Source organism: Impatiens glandulifera, chromosome 4, assembly GCF_907164915.1.
Source record: "Impatiens glandulifera chromosome 4, dImpGla2.1, whole genome shotgun sequence".
Lineage (NCBI taxonomy): Eukaryota > Viridiplantae > Streptophyta > Magnoliopsida > Ericales > Balsaminaceae > Impatiens > Impatiens glandulifera.
The window spans coordinates 29269053-29293906 of NC_061865.1; the positions used below are offsets into that span (position 1 = coordinate 29269053).

Here is a 24854-nt window from a genome sequence, read left to right on the forward strand (position 1 = left end):
GATCTATGCGCTCAGATCTGAGTACTTGGTTCGACTGAATGAATAGAATCTGCGGAGGCTAGTACGACATCGAAAGCTACTCCACCTCGATTAATATAACTAGAACTCCTAATGTCTGAAAGATAACTTCCAATGGTTGGAAAAGAATCCCACCTTCACTTCATAAGGAACACACTACCTTCACTTCATAAGGAACACACTGGCGCACTCTCTCTAATGAATGTAACGTGCCCCTCCTTCCCTGAAAAATCCATTGCGAAGAGATTCAAGCTCGAGAGACCTCTTCCCTATCTTATTGTTCGAGTGATTGTTTCCTTGGAAGACAATCCTGGCAAGCCTCGCATTGAAGCAAGTTCTATAACTGGATCGCATGCATAAACACTGGAAGGCGATGGAACTAAACTAGCTTAGGCTCTTTCCCTTGCGGCAGGCTCGAGAGACCTCTTCATAAGTTCTTTTTTTAAGTATGAAGAGGTATTAAATCAATCTACTCTATAGAGAGGGAGAGGAAACCATGGAATAATCCAAAGTTAATCGCAAAATAAAGATGGGCAAGGGAAAAATATTAATACCTCACAACTAGTTCAATGGTTGGCCTTAGGATTGCAAATGCGAAACCCCTACGTTGAGTAAATTAAGAGGCATGTACTACTTAAAGTAAAGGTTCGAAAGGGATCGCTCACAAGGGAATATCCTTAAAGAGAGGGCATTCTAAAATCGATTAGCATTCCAAACTCGCTCGCGGGGAAAAGATATTCTTCTTAGAGCAAGGCGGCTTACACAACCAGGACCTGCCCGTTTGGGTGGCGACCTACTAGCGTAGTAACAGAAAGGCATCGACGTGGGCACTGATACTTGTGTTCCATCACTAAGAAAGGGATTGTCGTTATCTAAGTCATTCCCATTGGCAGGAGGCACGCCAGCATCTCTACAAATTCGTCGAGGAGAGTTTTTCACTAAACTTGAAGGAAAAAAGATTGATTCATCGCCCGAAAAAGAAGAGAAAAGAGCCCTTCTCTTTCTAGCCATTCCGTTACGAGACTTCTCAACCGCCTTGACAGCACCAAGTTGACTTGCCGCTCGACCCAATCTTGCGATTTCCGATGATGAAACCAAGAAGGACTAGACTGATTCGACTGCTCTCACTGGCTCAGCTGCTCGATAGGAATAGGAAACCGTTCCAACCACTTCCACTTATGCGGGACATTCACTCTCAAAAGAATGATCGTCACTCTAACTCGAGCCAAATGCCTCTCATAGGGAAAGCTTGTTCCCTCCCGCCCTAGTTGCACTATTCTACCTACCTAATCCCGGTATTAAAATGGAAGATGCCTCTAGAACTTCTTTTTTTGCTTTCCTACATGGGAGGAGGCTTGTCTAAAATGCACATGGATGCCAGATAGAGCAGAATGTGCATTTTTCGATGTAGTGGATTGCAGACAGCCATATATATATCGAGTATCTGACAAAAGGAACCTTACCGGATGATAGATACGAAGCGAATAAGCTAAAGAAGATGGCCGAAAGGTATATCGTGAATGATGGTAAGCTATTCAAAAGAGGCTTATCGGGAATTCTGTTGAGGTGTCTATCAGGTGATGAGTGGATGATTGATGAAGCTTGTACATTTCACATGTGTCCCAATTAAAATTGGTTTTCCACGTACAAAGAAGTTAGTGGTACAGTTTTGTTGGGGAACACCAAGGAGCTTTGGGTACAGTTATCATTAAGATGTATGATGGGGTTGTTAGAACCTTGGAGTGGAGGTACGGCATGTTCCAGAAGACAGTCAGAACCTAATATCTTTGAGTCTTCTTGATTCCGTCGGGTGAAGGTGGAAGTTCAGGTGAGAATTTGCCTACTGCAAATACGGGAACTATTGCCGCTGCGATTAACCAGTCATTGGAAACTGGGGAATTTCGTCATAGGCCTCACGCAGTAGCTACGAATGAGGATAAGGAGAAACCCCCTCATAAAGGGAAAGCAAGAAACTGCTGGTGAAAACATTTTGTCTGAATCTAGCGCTCAAAAAGAACAAGATCGAAGAAGTAGGGGTGTCTCAAAATCCTCTCAGACGTATCACGCGTTCTATGACCAAAGAAGGATCAAGGAGAGGACCAATCCTGTGTTTGAGCCAAGTTCAAAGGAGGATGAGATTGCCAAAGCCCTTGATGAGGAGGTAGAATCAGAAGGTTCTTCTTCTGGATCCTCACATGGATCTCATTCAAATGATGACCTAAACTCTATAGGGTTGCGAAGTGTGAAAGTTATCGGGACCAAACTTCACCAGCATGAGAACATGGATAATCGGGTAATAGCTCGTCCAAATGTCCCAAAGAGAGCATCAAATGGAGCTCATGATGTCTCAAATGCAAAGCTTGGTTGTCCAATTCTCTTAATTGGCCGCGGGATTAGAAGACAAGCAGGTCCTATCCCATCAAAAACAAGGTCAATCTCCAAGTGGTCCATACATTGGTGCAAGCTATCTTGAGAAAGGGGCACAGCCTGCCTTTCAATCACCAGTGTATAACGTTCCCCATAATTCAAGGGTCAACTACCCTGGGGGCAAGGCCACCCCCTATCCTAACACAGGGGTCAATGCCTACCCGCATCCATATACATCTACAGGTAGCTTGGACCCTAACTTGTTAGCCTTCATTGATGATATTGTCAAGAAGGAAGAAAAGTAGAAGAAGGGACAAGGAATGAAGCTAGACTTGTCACCAAACCGTATCCATCTTGTGTAGACTCCCATTTCCCCCGGGCTTCACTCAGCCAGAATTTATTTAGTTTAGTGGGAAAGGCAACCCAAGAGAACATCTTGCTCATTTTATTGCTCGGTTAGCTGAGTAGGTAGAAAATAAAGCCCTTTGGCTACAGCTAAGAGTGCAATCCCTAGAAGGCCCCTGCTAATCCCATCACCATAATTGAGGGAAGTGCGGAAGAAGATGTCGATACAGAAGGTAGTTGCCAAGATGAATGGGTCACCTATAAAAGTAAAAGTGCGAAAAAGAAAAGCCAAAAATCAGCAATCGGGCTCAAAGAAACCTTCGCAAAGCGGTCAGTAAAATAAAGAATAAGAAAAATAAGATCAGAAAGAAGAAGAAGACAAAAGATAATGGGGAAGAACTTCACGAGGGGTTAATGACCCAGTCAACAAAAGGACCCATCACACTCAGTGAATATTTCCCCAAAGAATACTTAAGTGATGATATGTCAGAAGAGGATGATGAAATTCTTTCTTTTTCTTAAAATTATGTGGGGGTCATAAACCTGCCACAGGAAAAAGAAAACGATGTCCCACCTAGTATCGAGGGCACCCAAGAGCAAATGATGAATCAGACTATTTCAAACTCTTCTGGGAGTTGGTGGAAGCAGAAACTTCTCTGGAAAGTCAAGAAATAGAATCCTACGATTTTTATGACGAGGATTCATTAGAAAGTGATGATGAAAATGAACACCATTCGAAAGTGGAAACTTATGATGGAGAAAGTCTTAATAGATACCACTTTTCGTGAGACGATTACTGAACATGTGATGTTATCACAATTGATATAGACGAAGGGAGGAAAGATGTGAGAATCACACAAAATTTGACCAAGCAAGATCCCTTGTAAATGTGATAGCACTCAATCATGCTCAAACTCAGGTTTTTGTTGACCTAAAAAAGAGTCTGATGGAACCACACAGGGAGATCATACCGAGAGCACAAATCATAAGCGCTCCTTACCCACGATCAAGTTCCCCCTTTCGGTATCAGGACTAAGAGCCCAGTCCAGGGACTGAAGGGGACTAATAAGACTGAATAGACTGACCCGACCCTTCTCTTTTTCCCTGTCTCCCGCGCCGGTATCGGTGGCTGAACCCCAACTGCTAGTGATGGGGCGGAGAAAAGAACTTCTCCCCGTTCCACATAACACGAAAAGATGGAGAAGAGACACACATCATAATCAAGCGTACCAAACCAGACGGGAGCCCCACATCCATAAGAGTGTCTGTGATGAAGTCCCAGCGAAGGCGATCGAAAGCTTGATGAAGGTCCACCTTGAGTGCCATAATACCAGCCCCTCTATGTCGCCTCATATTGTGCACAATCTCCTGGGCCAAGAAACTTTTTTCAGTGATGTTCCTGCCGGGCACAAAACTCGTCTGCGTCTGCATTGGGCCAACAAATTTAACCATAAGCGGCTTTAGTCGTTCAGTGACAACCTTGGTGATGATTTTATACAACACTGGGCACAGGCTAATAGGCCGAAAATTGCTAAAAGTTTCCGGTGCGGGTGTCTTCGGAATGAGGACAATAAGTGTGGTACCCAACGTGTTAGGTAGCGAGGCACCCCCAGCCAAGCCACATCGCGAACCAACTTACAGACCGAGGGGCCAACCACGCTCCATTGATTCTGATAAAACAGTGCATGAATACCATGCATTCCTGGCGCCTTCAACGGTCCCATGCTAAACACAGCTTTCCTCACTTCCTCATCGGCAATTGTTCCCTCTAATGCTCCGATTTCCTCCGTACACAGCGTTGGGAACCTTCCCCTGATGTTAAATTGAGACAAAGGCTCATCCAGTGTACAGTTTTTTGAAAAAATGAACAGCTTCTCTTCTGAGTACGTCGTCGTCATCGCATCACTCGCCATCAATTTTAAGCATGGACACTCGCCGCCTTCCTTGCAAGAGTTCTACGGTAGAAGAACAGATAATGACTATTTATACCGGAACAAATGGTTATCTTGATTCGTTATCAATTGGACAGGTAAGGAAATTTCTTGTTGAGTTACGTACTTACTTAAAAAGTAATAAACCTCAGTTCCAAGAAAGAATATCTGAGACCAAAACGAGAAGGAAGCAGAAGTTCTTTTAAAAGAAGCCATTCAAGAACAGAAGGAAGGCTTTCGACTGAAAGAACAAGCATAAAGATATTTCTTCCTTTTCAATTATCTTAAAAAACTATAAACATATATGGAATTAAATTGCGTCCAATAGGATTTGAACCTATACCTTCGGTTTAGAAGACCGATGACTCGTTTGTTCAGTACTGCTAACTATTATAGGAGGATGCCGTCCCCTCGGGACTACCACGGGGCTAAGTATAGTTTCATCTCTTAAAGTGGCGGTTGTGGTTGTATTAGCTGCAAGCGGAACGTAGGCGCTTTAGGTGTGTGTTGATCATGCACTCTCGCGTCGTCTAATGTCGTATGTATTCTAGAGGTGGTGTGGTGATTGACTTCAATGCTAATGATTATCCCCAAGGTTCAACGAATGAATTCAGGCATGATCCGGATAGAGATGCTTGTCTTCCTCTTCTATCTCCAAGCCGGCCATAAAAGAATAGATAGGCAAAGCAGCCAATAGCAGTCTGTTCTTGCCTATCGATAGATAGGATGTTGCTTCCATAAACCCTTTTCAAGTTAATTGTGTTATTGATAGAGAGTGGTATTTTCCGCCCCTGTCAAATAAAGTAGAGGGAGAGAACTGTCCGAAGGGTACTGCTTCAACTGATACCAATTAATTGGTCCGATCTCAACCGCTCCGTGGGGGGCGGACCCCAACCGAAAGGCGCTAGACGGACTAAGGGCAAGCGAGATAAAGAAAGCAGCTGGCCCTATGTGTAAAACCTTGCCGCGGGAGAGTCTTTCTCCAATGAAAATGAAAACCGTTTTTGGGCAAGACAAGAAAGCGCCCTTTGACACCAAGGGATAAGAGCTGATTGCTGGCAATGACTTGGTGAAGGAAATCTATGAGAGAAGGTTCTCGAACCGAACCGGGTTCCGATCGAATAGAGCGCGGAGCCAACAAGTTCAGCCGAACAACCGCAGGGGCTTCCAGCAGTGATAGCTGAACTAACCAGATGGGCCGCCCAAAACCTGGAGCTGACATTTGAATCGGAAATCAACGTCGCGGCTATCCGAAAAACGCAGACTGAAGCTACGGATCACAAAATGCAACACAACAAGGGGCTTTCCAAGCGCTTGCGCGAAGGAAGAAGCGAATCAATCAGAATGGGAGGAGAAGCGAAAGAAAGATTTTCGAGCCCAGCAATCAACAACGGCTTCAAAGCCGTTGCGCGCTAGCTTGTAGTTGTTAGGGGGGGTGCCCCTTTCTAAAACTTTTCTATAATATAAGGTAAGCTTTTTGGAACCAATGTTTTGGAGTTTTCCCCAACCTATACCTTACTAAAAAAAAGGGGGCTTATGTTTTTGCATTGCACTGCCGCATAAATAATAGATCCGCTGGGCTGGATGAGCAACCTTTGATGGAAAGGAATAGTTAAAAGCCATGTCACTTGGAACTGGTTGCTTACTTACTTTGAGTAATACCACTTTGGTAAGCTAAATTATCATCTATTATATAGGCATGGTTGCAACCAATACAAGAGCTAGCTTCTATATGTTCTTCGCCTTCACATCTATCAGAAGCAACCTTCTATCCGGCCTCTGTAACCAGTAGTGGAGTCGCTTGCAACTTTCAATCATCAAAGGAAGATTGAGCAAGGCAAAGGAGAAAGAGGTTGTCCCCTCTTCTCTGGTAACCCACCGCCGCATATGTAGGTAGAAAAAGAGGGAGCGGGAAAGGCAGAATGTTTGACTTTGGCACATAAGGTGGCGGGCTAGGTAACATAATGGAAATGTATCGGACTGCAAATCCTAGAATGACGGTTCGACCCCGTCCTTGGCCTCGAGGAGTGGTGAGCAGCACGGAACTTTCATCAATCAAATGGCATAACATAAGTAAGGGGGGCTTTCCTTTGTTATCAATCCACAGACAACATTCTGTAACTTACAAACCAAAGAAATGCAATATGCGAGCTTTTTACGCTTCAATAGAATGAATTCGGTAAGGGTAGAATACGCCCTATGGTCGGTCAAAGGTCCTGTGCCACTTTCACTCCAATCTATATTACCTTCAATCCATCTTTCTTTGTCTAGCCAGCTCATAACAAAATGTTAAACCGGCTGACACAACCGAATTGGTTGAGGAAAAGGAAAGCCCAGCGACCAAGCACTCCCGCCAGGTTGTCGAGGACACGTCTGAAGAGGAGGCGGGCGCCCCCTAAGTTTACCACCCCGCCCACTAATGGATTATGAGGGGGGGGCAGGTGAACGGGAACCGACCGAAAACCCGAACCACTTTACTGACCCCTGAATACTCGATTCATTAGAATCGGGGATGGATGGAACCAATCAGAAATGCAAATAGCACAAGCGAAGCCGGGAAACGGACCGCAACGACTAGGACTCGACTCGTGTCTCCGGAGTTTTGAGCGTGAGCTACCACTCATGCAGCGGCAAGGACCCGCAACTCTCGAAGGGGCCACAAACCGCCCGAATCACTGTAGCAAACCCCCCCCTTTACTCAATGGATAGCGCTTATTCTCTTTCAATCAACAAAATGATCAATGGGGGATCAAGAGGTCTTTATTGAAGAAGGCACCTGAAATAGGACTAATTCAGATCCAGAAGAATGGGTCTGGGCTGGAGAAAAGATGAAGATGCAAAGGGTAAAGAGTTGGTCTTTGGAACAACCAACCTGATAGTTGGATTCTAGCTCGCCCACAACAAGCAGATGGAGATTCTCGGATGGGGAAAAACGGCACTCGACATCTATTAAACAACACCAAGAACCCATACCATGCCCTCGGGAGAAACTAGTGATGATTGCCATTCATGCTACCCTCGAGGACGTGTGTAAGAAGGTCTTTGCCGATTCCTATCAATATGGTGCACCTTTTAGTAGAGGGGCGTGAAAAGTGGAGACTTTGACCGGGATTAATTGATAGACATTTTGATTGAGGAAGAGAATCCAGGATGAACGCTTTTTTAATTCGCTATGTGCTGACTGGATGCGTACTCGCGTGATCAATCGATGGACGGGGGAATTGCGTGAATGACGAGACCGGCCGGCTCTGTACTCTATTGAGGGCGAATCTTGATTGACTGACAAAAGCGATTCGGATAAAAAAGAAGCATGGCATAAGATAGGCGGCGGCTAAATATCCTTTAGCGAATTACTTGACTCTCAGGATGGAGGGGGAGCCCGTAAACTCAAGCACGAAATGTTGAGTCAACAATCGCCAAGCGAGATCGAGACCAGCCCCTTGGTTCCAAACCTGACCTGCGCTTCTTCAAATATCCCCACCCAAATAAAAGGAAGGTAGGACTGCTTGAACTAACAAGCGAGAAAGTTGACTTTTCGAAAGAAAGGGGCGCGCTAGCTGCAATCAAACTAAAGCGCTAACGCCCTATCTATACTATAGTAAGGGCCCTTTCTTGCTCGTTAGCATAAGATATCAAGGGCTTTTTCAACTTTATCTCTATCTCTTCTATGATTGAATAGCAGAAGTGCTACTGCCGTTGCTAGTCCTCAAGCTTTGAAGAGCATGACAGAGAGAGTTCGTGCTCCAGATCTTTTTTATGTTGGAGGAGACTTTCCAGCCTTTGTTGCCCCTCGGTAGAGGGAGTCTACTTAGCGAACTGGCAGGACGCGGAGATCGATTGATCAATATTAATCTCGAGAGTGGATGGTTGACCGCCGCCTCCTTATCCTGGAGGCTCTCCGGCCGGGGAGGGGCTTGCTATCGTAACCTTTTCTCCCGGTGTATGTGAAAAAGAGTGACGAACTCCTTTTTGTTTAGTCATAGGTTGGTCCAAAGAACGAGAGTCGGCTTCCTTAAGTCCGTTCTTCCTCAGTAGCTCAGTGGTAGAGCGGTCGGCTGTTAACCGATTGGTCGTAGGTTCAAATCCTACTTGGGGAGATTATCTAGTTATCGCTTTTCTGACCTAGCGACCCCTGTCCTTCTCCTTAGTTTCTAAACTAGCAGAATCGTGGGACATCAAAAGTGGGAAGTTTATTGTTTTTATTCCTCACTCTCGTATAGGTGAACTTGGTTCGTTCAATTCTTAGGAAAAAGAAGAATCCACTGGGAATGAATGGGAAGATTGGAGTAGTATCTTCATTAGCCGGAAAGAATGAGTCTCCCGTCATTCGAAGAACGAACAAGAAAAGGGTTACTGTTTAGGTAGGATAGATAGATTACGTCCAATGGCTAAAGCTCTGCCAGCCAGCTTCTTGTAGACTGAACTCTCTTCTCTTTATGCTCCGAGTTGTTTTTGGGTGGGATGGTCTTATTTTTCTTCGCCACTAGTGGCAACTTCTTGGTAATTTGTAAGGGAAAGGAAGATTTCCACTCATTTCATTCATTCGGCGCCTGCGGTGAGGCGCGACTCAAACGAAGGGGGAAAGCTTGCTTCCTGTAGCTCTATGTAAATTAGGCTTGGTAAGCGTAAGCTATTTAAGTAGGCTCACAGCTTCGCTCAGCAGAAGAGCCTTATTTGAATTCTATTAGTAAAACGCTAGCGCCCAACCTATACAAGGGGCTTTGAGGGGATAGGGGAAGGGAATAAAACTAAGATGGTCACTCCGGAACATGGCTCGTTCATTCACTTGCTCATTCGCAGCTTCGCCGTAAGCGACTAGTCGCCTCCTTTCCTCCGCCGAAAGATGCTTAGCCAGAAGCGACAAAGGGGGGGCCGTAGCCCGGGAAGGGAGAGTGGCCGAGTGGTCAAAAGCGACAGACTGTAAATCTGTTGAAGTTTTTCTACGTAGGTTCGAATCCTACCTCTCCCACTTGTTTGTTGTAAACTTTAGAGAAGAGAGAGGAGGCATTCGTCAGCTCCTACAGGCCAACCTAAGAAGCTCTTTCTTTTTTTGGCCGTGCCGTTTCAATTGTATCGTATGTTAGTTAGAGAGGTTAGCGAACTACTATGATCTATAGATTCCCCATCTATATCCAGAAGCGAGTCGCTTCCGGCTTGACTTGTAGTCGTAGCTTATGTAGGTAGTGGTCGGCCTTCCTACACGCACGCGCCCGCCAGAATGCTTCCTTGGTTCGGGACGAAGCCAAGCCGATATATACGATAAGCGAAGGAAAGACCCCCATTTCATAGCGCTTGGGGAACGCAAGTTTGATCGAGGATTGGAGAGGGAAAAAAAACGCTCGGGATGGATTTTGGAGTCTTTGTGCGAGCCGTATGCGGTGAGAGTCGCACGTACGGTAACGAGGGGGGTTCGCGTCTATACGTGTAGTGTGGTGGTTGGGCCTACCCACCCTATTTGTTCCATGATCTATGGGTCTACTGGAGCTACCCACTTCGATCAATTAGCTAAGATTTTGACCGGATACGAAATCACTGGTGCTCGATCTAGTGGTATTTTTATGGGGATTCTATTTATCGCTGTAGGATTCCTATTCAAGATCACTGCAGTTCCTTTTCGGGCGGCTTACGGACGGACGGCCGCCTATAGGTGGTAGGTTAGGGTGGGTGGTACCGCTCAGATTGCGGCCAATCTTCCTAACAGGGCCGGGCTTAGAGCGCGCGAAACTCATCATTACCTCGTAAGGGCGTTGAGACCATAGCATGTTACACGAAAGCGCCGCTTTATCTTCCGTGTTGTCACACAGCTGCTCGTCTAGAAGAGCCACTCGCTCTTCCGTGTTGTCACACAAGATAAGCATGTCGCCCGCCTGCTGGCCGGGCGAATCAAAGTTATCTTCCGGTCAACTGTCCACCCAGTCAAGTGCAAAAAACAAAGTAGAATCACGCAACGCACGCTGCTGGTGTGCTTCCTGCTCGCGAGGAAAGAAAGAAGAGCGACAAGGTTCAGTTCAGATTTTACTGTTTGCAGCATGGGAGCGGATTACCCAAAAAATCCCTGGGAATAATGAAAAACATAAAAAAAGATATCTCGGTAACGAAAACTATAGGGGGCTGTATTGGCGAGATCCAAGGGTTCACAGCTGCCCTAAATCAAAACCGCCTGGAAGTCCGAGGATCTTTAGTACTGTACTCTACCCCCGAACCAGCAGTCTTCGCGCCAAGCAAGACCACCCTTGTCCCTTTCCTTTCTCCATTCCGCCTCCTTCTTTTCTTTGCTTTGTTCCATTTCTAAGGCAAAGCTAAAGTTGTTCGTATACCTACTTTACCTACTTGACGAAAGGGAACAAGTTGAGTTTCCGGGTTTATGGATTGGATTCAGTCAGCGCCACGACATAAGAAAAAGGAAGGAGTGACGCTTTAGTTACCGGCGAACGCTTCCAAAGGTGACCCTCTCGAGTTTCCGGCTCTTTCCTAGATTTCAGTATTCGTCGCCCTACCAAACGAAAGTTTTCAAACAGCTCGCCCTACTGAAGTACCAAGGGTGCTCTTCGCTCGGTGACTAAGAAATGAGTTTGCGCTTTCATTTCAGTGATGAGGTTGCAAAGAAAGAGGGAAGTAGGGCTCCTATTGACTAAAGGTTGGTTCTTCGTTTTCCTTTATCATTTAAGTAGCTATTCAGCCCCTACTACTAAGAAAAATTCAAAAGGCGAACAGCCCCCCCAACTAGTCGTATGGGGTGGGGTGCTTGTGGTAAACTGCCTTGGATATTAGGAATTCCTAAAAAAAGGCTCCGGTATTTGACGAAGATCTTTCTATCAATAGATAGGAATGAGTGCTCGATATAGGGTCAAGGATCCATCTGCTCTTTCTCTCTTCATTTTATTTTAGAGAGAGCAGATATAACGATATAAAAAAGAATCGGGAGATGATAAAGGATTAGATATTTGCGGAGCTCGTTCCGAATGCTGCTCCTCCTCCCTCTGTCTTTTCCCGCTTTGCAAATCTTCCCCTCGTTGGCGGACCGGGCTTAGGCGGGCGCGGGAGGAAGAAACCTAAGAGGCTCTTTAGGTCCTTTTTTTTTCAGTGCAACACTGGAAAGCGCCCTCTTTTTGTCATCCCTTTGCTTGATGAACCTTCCAGTCGAGCCATTGCTTTCTTCACCTTCCTTTAGCTATGTGGGGCGAGCTTGAGCCTTGCTTTCCTCTCACTTCGTTCTCTTCCTCGGACTGTGGTCGATCGACTCAATTACATCGACCTTTACCCGTTGGTCGAGCTTGAGCTTCGCTTTCCAGATTTTGTATTGAACGCATGGCCTAGCTAGGATCCTTCAAATCATCTTTGAGCCTATGTTCATTCAACCCCACCCCCTTTTTGAGTAAGGCTGGAAAGAATGCCCGCCAAGTAAAAATAAGGTCATGCTTCCCCCAACCATTCAAGGAAAGGCTCGACGAAGGGAGGGTAAGGAAAACGCTTTCGGAGATCGTTATTTGTTTTTCATCGAAAACGAAGAAGGTTAACGTAGTCAAGCCTAGGGTGCGTGTTATCTGAAGGGAACACGCTTTTTCGACCGCGGTTCTATGATTGCCGGGCCTCTCCTCGTTCCGCCCGCTGGCCTATTGGGATAGCATCGTTGCCTGCCCTTTCTAATAAAGAATTCCGGCTCGGCCTGGGAAAGCGCTGGCAAAGAAAGGAAGGGGTCCATGTAGCTGCTGCGTCCGCCCCCTTCTTAGTCAATGGGGCAGCAGGTTCGGCATCTACTACAAAAGATAGAATCCACTTTAGATAACCACACCTCTGCTAGGCAGCGTGTGGAATGGCCGAGAGCGGACCTTTTTGGATATATAATCCAAGTCGAGAGTAGAGTTACGGGAACAGCCGTCTGATGGAAAACAACTTTCACGTTCGGTTCAGAGAGCACTTTTTTCGTTGAGAATGATTCGTTCCCTTTCGTGTGAATTCCCCAACGGCGAATTAAAGGGCCCTATCTATTCCATCTCTCGAGCCCCGAATAAAAACCCCCTCCCCTTCGGAATCCATATCTCTTTTGACTCTATATATGTGGGCACCTGATATCTATGAGGGTTCACCCACCCCGGTTACAGCATTCCTTTCTATTGCGCCTAAAATATCTATTTCTGCTAATATTTCACGTCTTTCTATTTATGGTTCCTATGGAGCTACATTGCAACAAATCTTCTTTTTCTGCAGCATTGCTTCTATGATCTTAGGAGCACTGGCCGCCATGGCCCAAACGAAAGTGAAAAGACTTTTAGCTCATAGTTCTATTGGACATGTAGGTTATATTCGTACTGGTTTCTCATGTGGAACCATAGAAGGAATTCAATCACTACTAATTGGTCTCTTTATTTATGCATCAATGACGATAGATGCATTCGCCATAGTTTCAGCATTACGGCAAACCCGTGTCAAATATATAGCGGATTTGGGCGCTCTAGCCAAAACGAATCCTATTTTGGCTATTACCTTCTCCATTACTATGTTCTCATACGCGGGAATACCCCCGTTAGCCGGCTTTTGTAGCAAATTCTATTTGTTCTTCGCCGCTTTGGGTTGTGGGGCTTATTTCCTAGCCCCAGTGGGAGTAGTGACTAGCGTTATAGGTCGTTGGGCGGCCGGAAGGTTACCACGAGTAAGTCAGTTTGGGAGACCGAAGGCAGTTTTCCGTGCACCGGACACGTAGCTTACCGAATCCGTTGCGACACAGATGGGAATGCATGCTACGAAGGATAGAGTCGAGTCTGATACATCAACCGTCTACTCAATATCCTTGTACGAGTCCACAATCACTACACGAGATGAACCTTGGTTTGGTGAATTGAAGTTGGCCTTAGGTGTAATAGGACTCCCAGTTACTGCGCGCGATCGTATACTGAGGTACTCCCTGCCGGTTGTTGGAACGACGCGAGCCGGGCCTCGATTCAGAAAGATGAAGGGCCCAAAAGTTTAAATAGGGGGTTCCAAATTCCCCATCTCATTGAGGGCGGAAACGAATCGACATCTCGATGTAATACAGCCTTTTCTATTTTAGTTGGGAAAGAACGGTGAAGTCCATCCCAACCGTCCAATGAAGAATAAGAGGAGAGCGTCAATGGCGCGCGAAGCGCATGCGGAACGGGCACAAAGATAAATTAAATAAGTGTGGAGGAAAAGCAGCCGAGCTCATTCCCTTCGCTTCCTGGACCCAAAGCAGTGCATTTCTGGCCAAATCAAGGATTTGGGGCTTCTTGGTATGGGACTTAAATGAATCCATTTTTTGAGTAATATATATGAATAGAAAGATAAATCGGATAGGATAGATGGATGGATTTCTCTTTTAATATCTAAAAAATAATCGATTGAATTCAACTTTGATTCAAAGAACTGCGCTTAGCCCTCCCGCTCATGAAACGGCTCTGCTGTAATGGATGGCAGAGGGTCCGTAGTACCCGAAGCACTGGAGTGATCCAGTAGCCGAGAAGGGGCCTAGAAGTGCCTACTACGGAACCACACTACACATTTACAAAGTTCACCCCTGTCCAGTGCCTGGCAGAGCTAAGGGGGCTTCAATCCTTACTCCTTATCCCCTCGCCGGGGTCTTACTTATGAAGGGGGAAGAGTGGAGAGCCTCGAGAAGCACTGTTGAGAGGAAGATCCTTATCCCCTCTTCATTCGGGTTCCAAACCTTTCTTCAACATAGGTGAGAATTCACGAGGCAGAGATGAAAGAGATCAAACACGGGAATAAAAAGTTAACTACGTCAAGCCTTTTGATCATTTTTAAAGAGGGGGATGAAGAAAGTGGACAAAACAGACTCGCTTTTCCCAGCAATCTCTGGTATGCGGCTTTAGGCTTTCCGCGCGCTCCATCCCTTGTTGGGCTGGGCCTTTTTTGTCTCGCATTTATCATCGAACAAATACAGGAAAAGAATCATATTGAAAACGCTCCTAAGCCAAGCCCTTCCTTCATAGAGCCGTGTATTGTAAGTGATCCGAACCTGCCCGGAGCGATCCTCCCATAGAGGCAAGTTCAGTTGGTGAGCCGTATGATGGGCAACTATCTCCTGCGGTTCGGAGAGGACTCAGCTGTTAGTTAATACCCCTTTGGTTTCGGGGTGGACCCTTTCACTCTATTTTATTATATACGCTTAGCGAAAAGAATGTTTTTTGATACACCTAGGACATGGATTCTATATGAACCAATGGATCGTGACAAGTCGTTACTACTAGCAATGACTTCCTCTTTCATTACTTTATTCTTTTCATATCCCTCTCCTTTGTTCTCAGTTACTCATCAAATGGCACTCAGTTTATATCTTTAAGTTCTCTTATTGACAAGGTTCAAAGAAAGGGTGGGTCGAAGATTGTAAGTAATCATAAAGAGCACCTTCCCCCACCCCAGGGTCTCAGCTCCTAGTTACCACATAATCCATCCGCGATTGCATCTTAGTATGTTAGGATTTCACAGGATAGAAAACAAATGGTTGTTGAGAAGGTTTCTGAGTTCTCCCTCCCCTTCTCTCCTTTAGTTTAGTTAAGGGGGGCTATCGACTGCTCCATTGATAAGAACAGCCTTCCGGAGATGTGATTCTAGAGGATGAACTTGCGTTGGAATTATATAAATATATATAACATTTTATAAAGAATCTCCGCTCCGTCTTTGATTCCGTAGAGAACCGTCTTTGTCTCTCCGCTCGAGTAGGTGCTTTGGTTGACTTTGATTCATCAAGGGTCCAGTCCCAGAGCTTCCGTCAAGTGGGCTTGCCCCGCCCGAAAGTGGTTTACATGGGGCTGGTGAGACATAGTAGTCACTCTCCTTAGGGAACTGGTTGACTGCAAGAAGTTCATCCGAAACCCTCCTAGTTAAGGAGCAAAAGTCTATCGGCGGTGTACTATAATAGTGCCGGTGCACTATAGAAGAAGAGAGAAGGGAAGACTCTGAGTGTACGAAAAGAGCTTAAAGCACTTACTCGAATTTTGAAGTTATGACTGACCGGCCAGAAGGAATCAACGAATGTGCTTAACACAGTCTCGGCGAAAGCCGCAAAGGATACTCCACTTTCCTACCAAATCTCTCCTTATTTTGGTTACATACCTCCTGCATGTACTTATTGATTCATTTCCCTCTCCACCTACTTCCTGGTGGCTACTATCTCCCATCTCGCTTTAGAAGAGAAAGGGGGGAATAATACCTGGGACTATCAAACAAAGGTCCCACAGCGCCGACAACAGCCTAACCGGAATTCTATCGTGCCATTTTCTCCTTTCCGGGTGGGCAAACAACTAATGTATTGATCAGGACTAAAACGAAACTCATTACATTAACATGATTGTTGCTTAAAACGCGGTTTCCTTGTTATCATGTACGTACCCCGACCCTTAATAAGTTTGAAAAGCTGTTTCCTCGCTTATCAGTTGGCCTCCGAATCCATATTTGAGCTATTTACTTTTTTCCCTCTACTGGTGAGGTACTTAGACGAAAGGCAAGAAAGATAGTAACTAACCGAAATTACTGGAGTATACCTCTCTCCTTTATGACTTGCCCGCGCTGATTAGCTTGCTTTGCTGAGGAATGGAGTTGGTGGACAGACTCCCAACCTGGACAGAGCGATTTGAAAGAGCAGAGATTGGAGATTGATTCAATAGCTTTGGACAGCCGGGTGTGAGCAACTCTCGTACTCTATTTACTGGATCGTGCGTGGGGTGGGCTACCCATCATATGACGAGCAATCCGGCTGCATTTTTCTCATCCTTTTGGATGATAAGGCATGCCTATCTATGTGTTATCTAGCCTTTGCTCTACTATCAACCACCGGAATCCTTATTTTGCCTGCCCCGCCGTCCTCTCCCGCGGAAAGAGCTCGTTCGCCAAGTCCGAACTCCCACTTTATCATCTATGACGGCTCTCTTCGATGCTAGCAACCGCCTTTTACCCTTTTCTGCTTCTTTCCCGTACATTCTAGGGAGAGACTTGACCTTTACTTAGAGAGGGGCAGCGGTACCACACGAGACATGAGCGAACGAAATCCCTGTATCCAATGAAAGAGGATCGATCGGGCATGAGCCTTCGAGCGCACAAAGTATGTGATCAAAGGAAAGGCAAAGACATGAAACTTAGAGATCCTGAGCTACTAGGTCTTCCTAAAAGGGGAATTGATGAACTACTGTGTCTCAGTGCCATGGCATACTCATGTCTTTGAGCATTCCATACGTCGACTCATTCATACGAAAAAGTCGAACCCAAAACACAAAAATACATCTCGGGCTCATCATCCCCAGGCGCACACATCACAAAAGAGCTCTACTCTATTTCGACGACACAAGACGAGACGGATTACCTAACTGAAGACCTTACCAACGAGAGACTTTGGTGAGCTCAGTGACATCGGTAATGCCGTACTATACTATGCAGACCACTTGGATTCCTAGGGGCACACGGGACCTTATTAATAGAGCATGCAGGAATTTTTTGTGGGGAGACAAGCCGGAGCGGAGAGGCATCCACCTAGTAACATGGGATACGGTGTGTAAGCCCAAGCTTGCGGGGGGCATGGGGCTACGAGATTCCCAATTGTTGAACGAGGCCTTTATCATGAAAGTGGCTTGGCAATTACTCACCAATGAGGATTCCTACTGGGTACAGGCATTGAAAGGTAAATACAAGTGGGGAGGGGGAGTGGAAGTCGCGCCCAGAGCCAGCCTAGCTCAGTTCTATGGCGTGGTATATGCAAAGTGTGGCCGCATCTAGTCAGAGGTATTAGGTGGTCGCTTGGGAATGGGAAGAGGGTTCGGTTCTGGGTTGACGTCTGGACCGATGTTGGTGAACCTCTCGCCCATGCGGCAACAAGTGAGCTCCCGGAGGGATGGAAAGAAATGCGTGTCCATTAGTTTGTGGATATAAATGGAGAGTGGCGCTGGAGGGATTTTTCCGATTTAATTCCACCAGAGATGCTCAAATTCGTTGCTGCCGTTATACCACCGCCCTTATGTGAGAGAGGGGGATGGAGGTGATGACGTGATGTTCTGGAAATGGTCTGCGGATGGAAAATTCACAGTCAAATCGGCCTATGATTCGCTGTGGAATTGCCGTTCCTCTGATGTAGATACAAGTGTCAATTGGAATCTTGCTTGGCGGTGGCCGGGACCGCAGAGAATTCGCTCTTTCCTCTGGTTAGTAATGAAAGGCCAAAATCTGACCGATTTCGAAGGCACCTTTCTCGGCACAGTGCTCTCTATGTTTCAGTTCAGAGGAGTCAATTCTACATACCCTTAGAGACTGTCCTGAGGCTCGATTGGTGTGGCAGCGGCTGGTGCCGGCGTTCATGGCCGAAGCATTTTTTGCCATGGAGCTCCGGCATTGGCTGTCACATAATCTTCAGGCGAGATGGTAGAGGACTGGGGGCTCTTATGTTTGGCCTCACTTGCTGGAAGATATGGTACTGGCGGAATAGGCAGATTTATTAAGGGGAAGTTGTTCAGTTGTATGACAAGGTTGAGATAATTAAAGCGAAGACTAAGGAGATACAATGCTCGACCTGTTTAAAAGATGGAAAGATGGTACGGAAATTTGCTAGAGAGAGAACAGCTATACGCTGGTTGCCTCCACCGCCGGACTGGATCAAGATCAACACAGACGTGACTGCCCCCTATATATAAAAGGCAGTCGAACAAAGAAAAAACTCTAGTTCGCGATTTGTTCGCTTCTATAGCGGTTCAGAATTATTTAGAAAGAAGTAAATGTAAAGTTGTTCAATTGATCCATCAAGAAGAGAAGGGAGTAGGAGTAGGGGCATCTTGAATGGGATGAGTTGGATGTCTCATAAAGGAGGCCTCCAACAAACACAGGCATAAGGCATAGTCTAAGCTGAAATCCCTACTCCCACAGCAACAATGGAGAAGCGGAAATTGCAAATCTTTCCTCCTCAGATGAGGCTTAGTTCAGCTAGCCCTAGACAGATCACATCTTATTAGAAAGGCAGGCATTTCATTATCATTATCAAGAATTGAAGACGCTAAGAATGACTGGGGCCCCGGAGAAGGCACAATACGTTCTTTTTATTCGACATTACCGGTAAAAGCATTGATTCTAAGCCTTTCCTCGATCGGCAGCAGAAAAGAAAAAATCCTGTTTGTTAGGGTAGGAGAAAGTCAGTAATCGACTGGGGATTTCCTTCTATAAAGAAGTCACCTCCGATTAGGAGTCAAATGAAAGAAGATGGATCTGTCCGCTATTTCATCAGCATCTGGCACTGCTTGACTTGCTTTCACTGCTTTTAGCTTGAACGTGGCACTAAAGCTTCCATGTCAACTAAAGAAAATAGTGAACGAAAGACAGTAGAGCACAGAGGGAATTACCAACTGAGAACGGCATGTGTGAAGCATTTCGTTTAGTGAATGCGGAGATAAAAGCTGCTATTGATGCAATTATGCTTCTCGCGTTGATCCCCGAGCAGCGAGAGGGCACTCGGTATAGAAATGCGGCTCGAGGGCCTTTATTTCCACAGGAGGGAGAAGTCCTTGCTTAGCATCACGTGCGAGCCTAACCGTAGCGGGCATCGAGACCCTGAACATTTTGTTCAAAACAAAACGTGAATAGAAACGACTGCCTTCTTAGTATCTGATCAGGCTTTGGTCGAGCTGTTCAGCTGTTGATCGGTACGATACAGACGAGTCATCTAGTGATCCCACTGTCTAAAGGAGGGCGTACCCGTCCAAATTTCGGATGCAAGCAGCGCCGGTGTATATTCATGACCACTACGGCTCCAACCCCGAATCTACAGGTGAACCTACGGGTTAGACCGTAGACTGATAAGTTGCCCAACCAAGAAGTATTTGATCGCTTCAGGGAAATGGGTGTGCTGAGACCAGTCACACAAGTCTTCTGCAGTCATTGAAGAGATTGTCGATCACCAGACCGACTATTTAAATGTAAACATGGTTACGATCCTGCGAAGGCCGGACCAACCTCGGCTAAAAATATTTCTACAAGGGGGCCGTCTAGGATCTAGAATCCCTGTCAGTAAGCGTGCCGTTGTAATCGGCCAAGAGGCTAGCTAGCGTCCCACCTTCCTGTCGTCTTGACTAGTCTGGTAGGCACAATCCCTTGAGTCTAGTTCATGAGCGAAGGAATCGCTTTCAATGACAATTTATCTTTAGAAAGAAGTCTGAATCCCTTTGAAAGATGTCATAGATAGGAGATCCACTGAAAGTGAAAGGATGGCAGCAAAATCGCAATCTCAATGAATATCATTCATCAATATCTCTCCAGCCGCACTCTGTTATGCCAAAATCACTCACTCTAATTCTTCCGTTCTAGGTCCTCTAGCTATTAGAGCTGGTAGCTCTCCTTCTGGTAATGCATTATAGGCTGTCTTTCTTTCTCCTCTCTTACTGGCCCTACTACGACTAAAGCACCAAGACAAGAAAATAGGATCGGCGTAATCGATAGAGACGGGGTCTGGCTATTGATAACGACTTCGGATAAACGATTTGATAGAAATCCTGTTAGGTATTTAAATCACTTTCTATTCTTCACAAACCCTTGCAAACTTATGAATGATTCAAGTGCGGAAACGTTTGCTTAGGTTTGAAGCTAAGAACCAACGAGAGAATGAATGGAAGAATTTAAATGACACAGCAGTTTGTTTATGGATGTTCGGAGCAAACTCTCCTACGTCACCCCTTCTTCCTACCACCTGAAGGATTTACTATATGTTTCTTAGAATCAAATACAGTTACACGACTAGCTCACTATTGAATAGAACCGACTCTGTTCAACTTACAGTATATTAAAGAATATTACTCAGCTAGACAATACTTTGATTATATCTCTCTCTTGATATAAACACAGTAAAGCAAGAAAGAAATTCATGAGATTGTAAGTTCAGTAGTTCGTTCGTATGCGTATTTCTTAGTGTCCAACGACCATTCTTCTGTTGTCCATGAAGATTATTAAGTAGGGTGAAGGTACCAACGGTCGAATGTCCTATAAGGACACATGACAAACTTCCATTAGAACGCCTCCATAGTACATACGTACAGCAGACTCAGTGCACCATGATCGTGACCGTAGCAATCTGGTAGTGCGCCAAATATTCTTCTAGGATATTCCTGCAAGAAAAAAGTAATGGGAAGAATGTTTTCTTACGTCGCATTAGTTGATTGGTTGCAACTGGCTGTCGTACTGATCTGCACTGAAAAGTGGAGCAGGAGTAGCATACAGCTAGTAGATCGTAGGTAGACGGATGCTAGCTTCAAGAAACTACTTAAGCATGACATTAGACGTTTTCAATTAGATTGACAAGTCTAATGATGTTAGACGCCCCCGTCTAATAGTAGGATCCATTAGACCACCTGGTCTAATGGGATTAGACGACACGTCTAATTACGTATCTCTTCAGACTAATCTGAAGGAGTTAGATTGCACGTCTAACTCTCATATGTTAGACGACAAGTCTAACTATGTTTCCCTTCCGACTAATTTGAAGAAGTTAGACTACACGTCTAACTCTCATCTATTAGACGACACGTCTAATTACGTTTTCTCTTCAGACTAATCTGAAGGAGTTAGACTGAACGTCTAACTCTCATCTCTTAGACGACACGTCTAACTACGTTTCCCTTCAGACTAATCTGAAGGAGTTAGACTGCACGTCTAACTCTCATCTATTAGGCGGCATGTCTAACTACGTTTCCCTTCAGACTAATATGAAGGAGTTAGACTACACGTCTAACTCTCATCAGTTAGACGACACGTCTAAGTACGTTTCCCTTCAGACTAATCTGAAGGAGTTAGACTACATGTCTAACTCTCATCTGTTAGACGACACATCTAACTACGCTTGTTAGACTGTATGTCTAATTACGTATCTGTTAGACTGCACGTCTAACTACGTATCCATTAGACTACACGTCTAATTACGTATCTGTTAGACTACACGTCTAACTACGTTTGTTAGACTACATGTCTAACTAGGCTTATTAGACGTGGCGTATCTGTTAGACTGCACATCTAACTACGTCTGTTAAACTGCACGTCGAACTACGTCTTTTAGACTGCACGTCTAACTACGTCTATTAGACTTCACGTCTAACTCAATGCGTCTAATAACCAATAAGTCTAATGAACATCATTCCTCCTGTCTGTATCCTTGAGCAACTAAACAGACTTTGTTTCTAATAACTAAGCCATCTTCACTAAGTTTGTTTCTAAAGACCCGTCTTATTTCAATGACTGACTGATTAGTCGATATAGGAGTTAGATGCCACACTTTATTTCTCACAAATTGGTTTAACTCCTCCTGCATAGCATTGATCCAATCTGGATCGACCACTACTTCACCAATTTTCTTAGGTTCAATCTGAGAAATAAAGGCAGAATTGGTCATTTCATCCATCAATTGACGTCTGGTCCTATGAGGAGAATTAGGATTCTCGATGATCAATTCTGGTGGATGATTCTTGTTCCATTTGAAGTTGTATCCAAAGTGATTGGTCATTTAACCATGTGACTCCGCGACGTCCGAACTCTCAACAGTTTGTTGAACAGGAATTTGTACGTCTAGTTGAATTTCAACCAGATCAGCCACAGGATTAGACAATGACATCCGTTTATCCAGAACTTCATCCTCACTTACAGACTCGTCGCTTCCAATATGTTAGCAAGGTCAATGGAATCAATGGAGTTACTCTCAACAGGCTCATCAAAAACGACATGAACGGATTCCTCAATAGTTTGTGTTCTGTTGTTACATACTCTATAAGCCTTGCTTACTTAGGAATATCCCAACATGAATCCAGCATCTTCTTTAGCATAAAAAGTGGTAAAATAAACTTTTCCATTGTTATGGATAAAACATTTACACTCGAATACTTTAAAGTATGAAACTGTGGGAATTCTCCTGTAATACAGTTCATAGGGAGTTTTATCAAAACGTTTGTTAATTATTGACCAATTTTATGTGTAGCAAGCTGTGTTTATGGCTTCTGCCCAGAACCTCTGAGGTACGTCTGATTCAGCTAACATAGATCTCGCTGCTTCCTTTAGAGTCCTCACTCTTCTCTCAGCAATGCCATTCTGCTTTGGAGTTTTGGCACTAGACAACTCGTGCCTAATCCCAGACTCCTCGAGATAAGAGGAAAGGTATCTATTTGTGAACTCAGTTCCCTGATCACTTCTAATGCAAACAATATTCAAAGATTTCTGATTTTGAATTCTTTTAAAGATTCTAATCAAATTTTCAACTGTTTTATCGTTTGATGTTAAAAATGCTACCCATGTAAATTGTGAGAAATCATCAATAACAATTTGGGCGAATCTCATTCCTCCTAGGCTCTTTACAGGAATTGGACCAAACAGATCCATGTGTAACAGTTCTAAGTAGCAACTGGATTGAGATTTCCCTTTACTATTGAACGATGATCTGCCCTGTTTGCCTAATTAACAAGCAGAACGTACCTTGTCCTTAGAAAACTGTAGTTTAGGCAAGCCAAATACTAATTTATTAGAATAAATGTTGTTGTTGGTTTTTAAATTTAGATGGTTTAACCTTTTATATCATAACCATTTGTGGTCATTCTTGGAAATCATGCACATAGGATCAGATACTTCTTTCTGCCAATTCATTTTATATGAGTTTCTTACTCTACTACTAGTTAATAAAGTATTACCATGTTGATCCTTAACTAGGCATTAATGAGTTTAAAAATCAATTGACAAACCATTATCACATAATTGACTAATACTCATCCAGTCATATCACAAATTGTCAACAAGTAATACATCATTAATGGTTAGATTACCATGGATAATCTACCCTTACCCATGGTCTTACCCTTCTTGTTGTCACCATAAGTGATCTTAGGTTCAGAGCAATCTGCTATATCAGTAAGAAGTCGTCTGTTTCCTGTCATATGTTTGGAACAGCCACTATCAAGATACCATACAGATTTCTCGAGACCACCATTCACTTGTACCTACACAAAATAATATTTACAATTGTTTGGTACCCACATTCAATTGGGTCCTCGGTTAATCAGTCCCTTAGGAATCTATATTTGAGTTATTCTGATGGATTTCCCATTTCCTGTTGTGATTAATGCGTATGATTTTGACATAGCAGATGCCTTCCTGCTAACCACTGATCCCTTAGGTTTTGAAGATAATTTTCTTTTAAAACTCCTTGACTTTGAGTTTCTGGCTGCATCTAACTTATTTTTCAGCCAGATAACAGTCGAGGGAACATAAGTTATTTCATTTTTCAAAGCTACCTCTTCATGAATTGGATCTGATTCAATATCAGTCATACTCCCTTTGACAAATCTTATTGGATTAAGCTTGTCAGTTGCTGAGTTTGACTTTTTGCAGGACTGGTTTGGGTCATTTCCATCAAATCCTAAACCGGATCTAGATCCAGCAGGTTTCAACAGACTAATCTGACCTTATTTTCAGAAAAAAGAGTTTGAATCTTTTCCTTGAGCATCTCATTCTCGGATGAGATATCTACTACTTTCTTTTCAAAAACATTTGATTAAGAAGTTTTGTGTGAAGAAGAAATATTGGCCTTATATTTTACTTTTATTTCATAAAAGGAATCTGATAACTTCTTGTACTTAATGACCATTTCATTGAGTGCAGTAGTTAACTCCTCGTTGATAAATTCTGGTGGGGAAACATCATTTACCTTGGATTGATCGTCTGCCATAAAGTATGTTACAGTTTCAGTATCCTTTTCAACATGAGACTCCTCTGAGTCGTTGTCGGTCCATTTGGATTTGTTTTCAACACACATGAAAACTTTCTGGTCCTTCTGATTCTTTTTGGCTTGAACATTTATACCATAGATCTGAATCATTTTCTCCCAAATTTCTTTAGCAGAGGAGCATGACTTGATTTCGTAGAATATGTTCATGTTGATCGATTGATAAAGAATATTTTTGACCACATTATCTAGGTTTTTGATCATCTTATCTTCAGTAGTCCAGATTTTTGGCTTGAATATTTATATATACCATTTTTTTCTTTGAAAATTATCAAACATCCAATATTTTAATATAATAGATAATAATTTCTATTCAAAAAAATATAAATATATCCATAATTATATATATATATATTTATAACACTATAAATATATTTAAAATTATTTAATGAATGGCAAATAATTATTAATAAAGGGTTACAAACGAATTAATGTAA

The 24854-nt window shown here is 44.1% G+C and overlaps 1 protein-coding gene and 2 non-coding genes across 4 annotated transcripts; all 3 read left to right on the forward strand.

Moving 5' to 3' along the window:
* Positions 1-5124: 5124 nt before the first annotated feature.
* LOC124933645 (NADH-ubiquinone oxidoreductase chain 2) lies at positions 5125-15015 on the forward strand. 2 transcript variants are annotated; one of them, XM_047474076.1, is made up of 3 exons: positions 5125-10277; positions 12716-13287; positions 14791-15015. In XM_047474076.1, the coding sequence occupies exons 1-3, from the start codon at positions 10124-10126 to the stop codon at positions 14977-14979; spliced, it is 915 nt and encodes a 304-aa protein (XP_047330032.1). In that variant the 5' UTR covers positions 5125-10123; the 3' UTR covers positions 14980-15015. The 2 variants fall into 2 exon arrangements, with proteins under 2 accessions (XP_047330032.1, XP_047330034.1); XM_047474078.1 differs by having other exon boundaries at positions 12716-15015.
* Positions 8687-8758, forward strand: TRNAN-GUU. Its single transcript has one exon. It is a non-coding gene; the product is annotated as a tRNA-Asn (tRNA).
* TRNAY-GUA lies at positions 9548-9630 on the forward strand. Its single transcript has one exon. It is a non-coding gene; the product is annotated as a tRNA-Tyr (tRNA).
* Positions 15016-24854: the final 9839 nt, after the last annotated feature.

Excerpts from the sequence above, each read along its gene's own strand:
- LOC124933645 (XM_047474076.1), top strand. The coding sequence starts at position 10,124 with ATGATCTATGGGTCTACTGGAGCTACCCACTTCGATCAATTAGCTAAG. Across the intron at positions 10,278-12,715 it reads GATCACTGCAGTTCCTTTTC|ATATGTGGGCACCTGATATC; the intron begins GGGCGGCTTACG and ends TTTTGACTCTAT. Across the intron at positions 13,288-14,790 it reads TGACTAGCGTTATAGGTCGT|TTTTATTATATACGCTTAGC; the intron begins TGGGCGGCCGGA and ends CCTTTCACTCTA.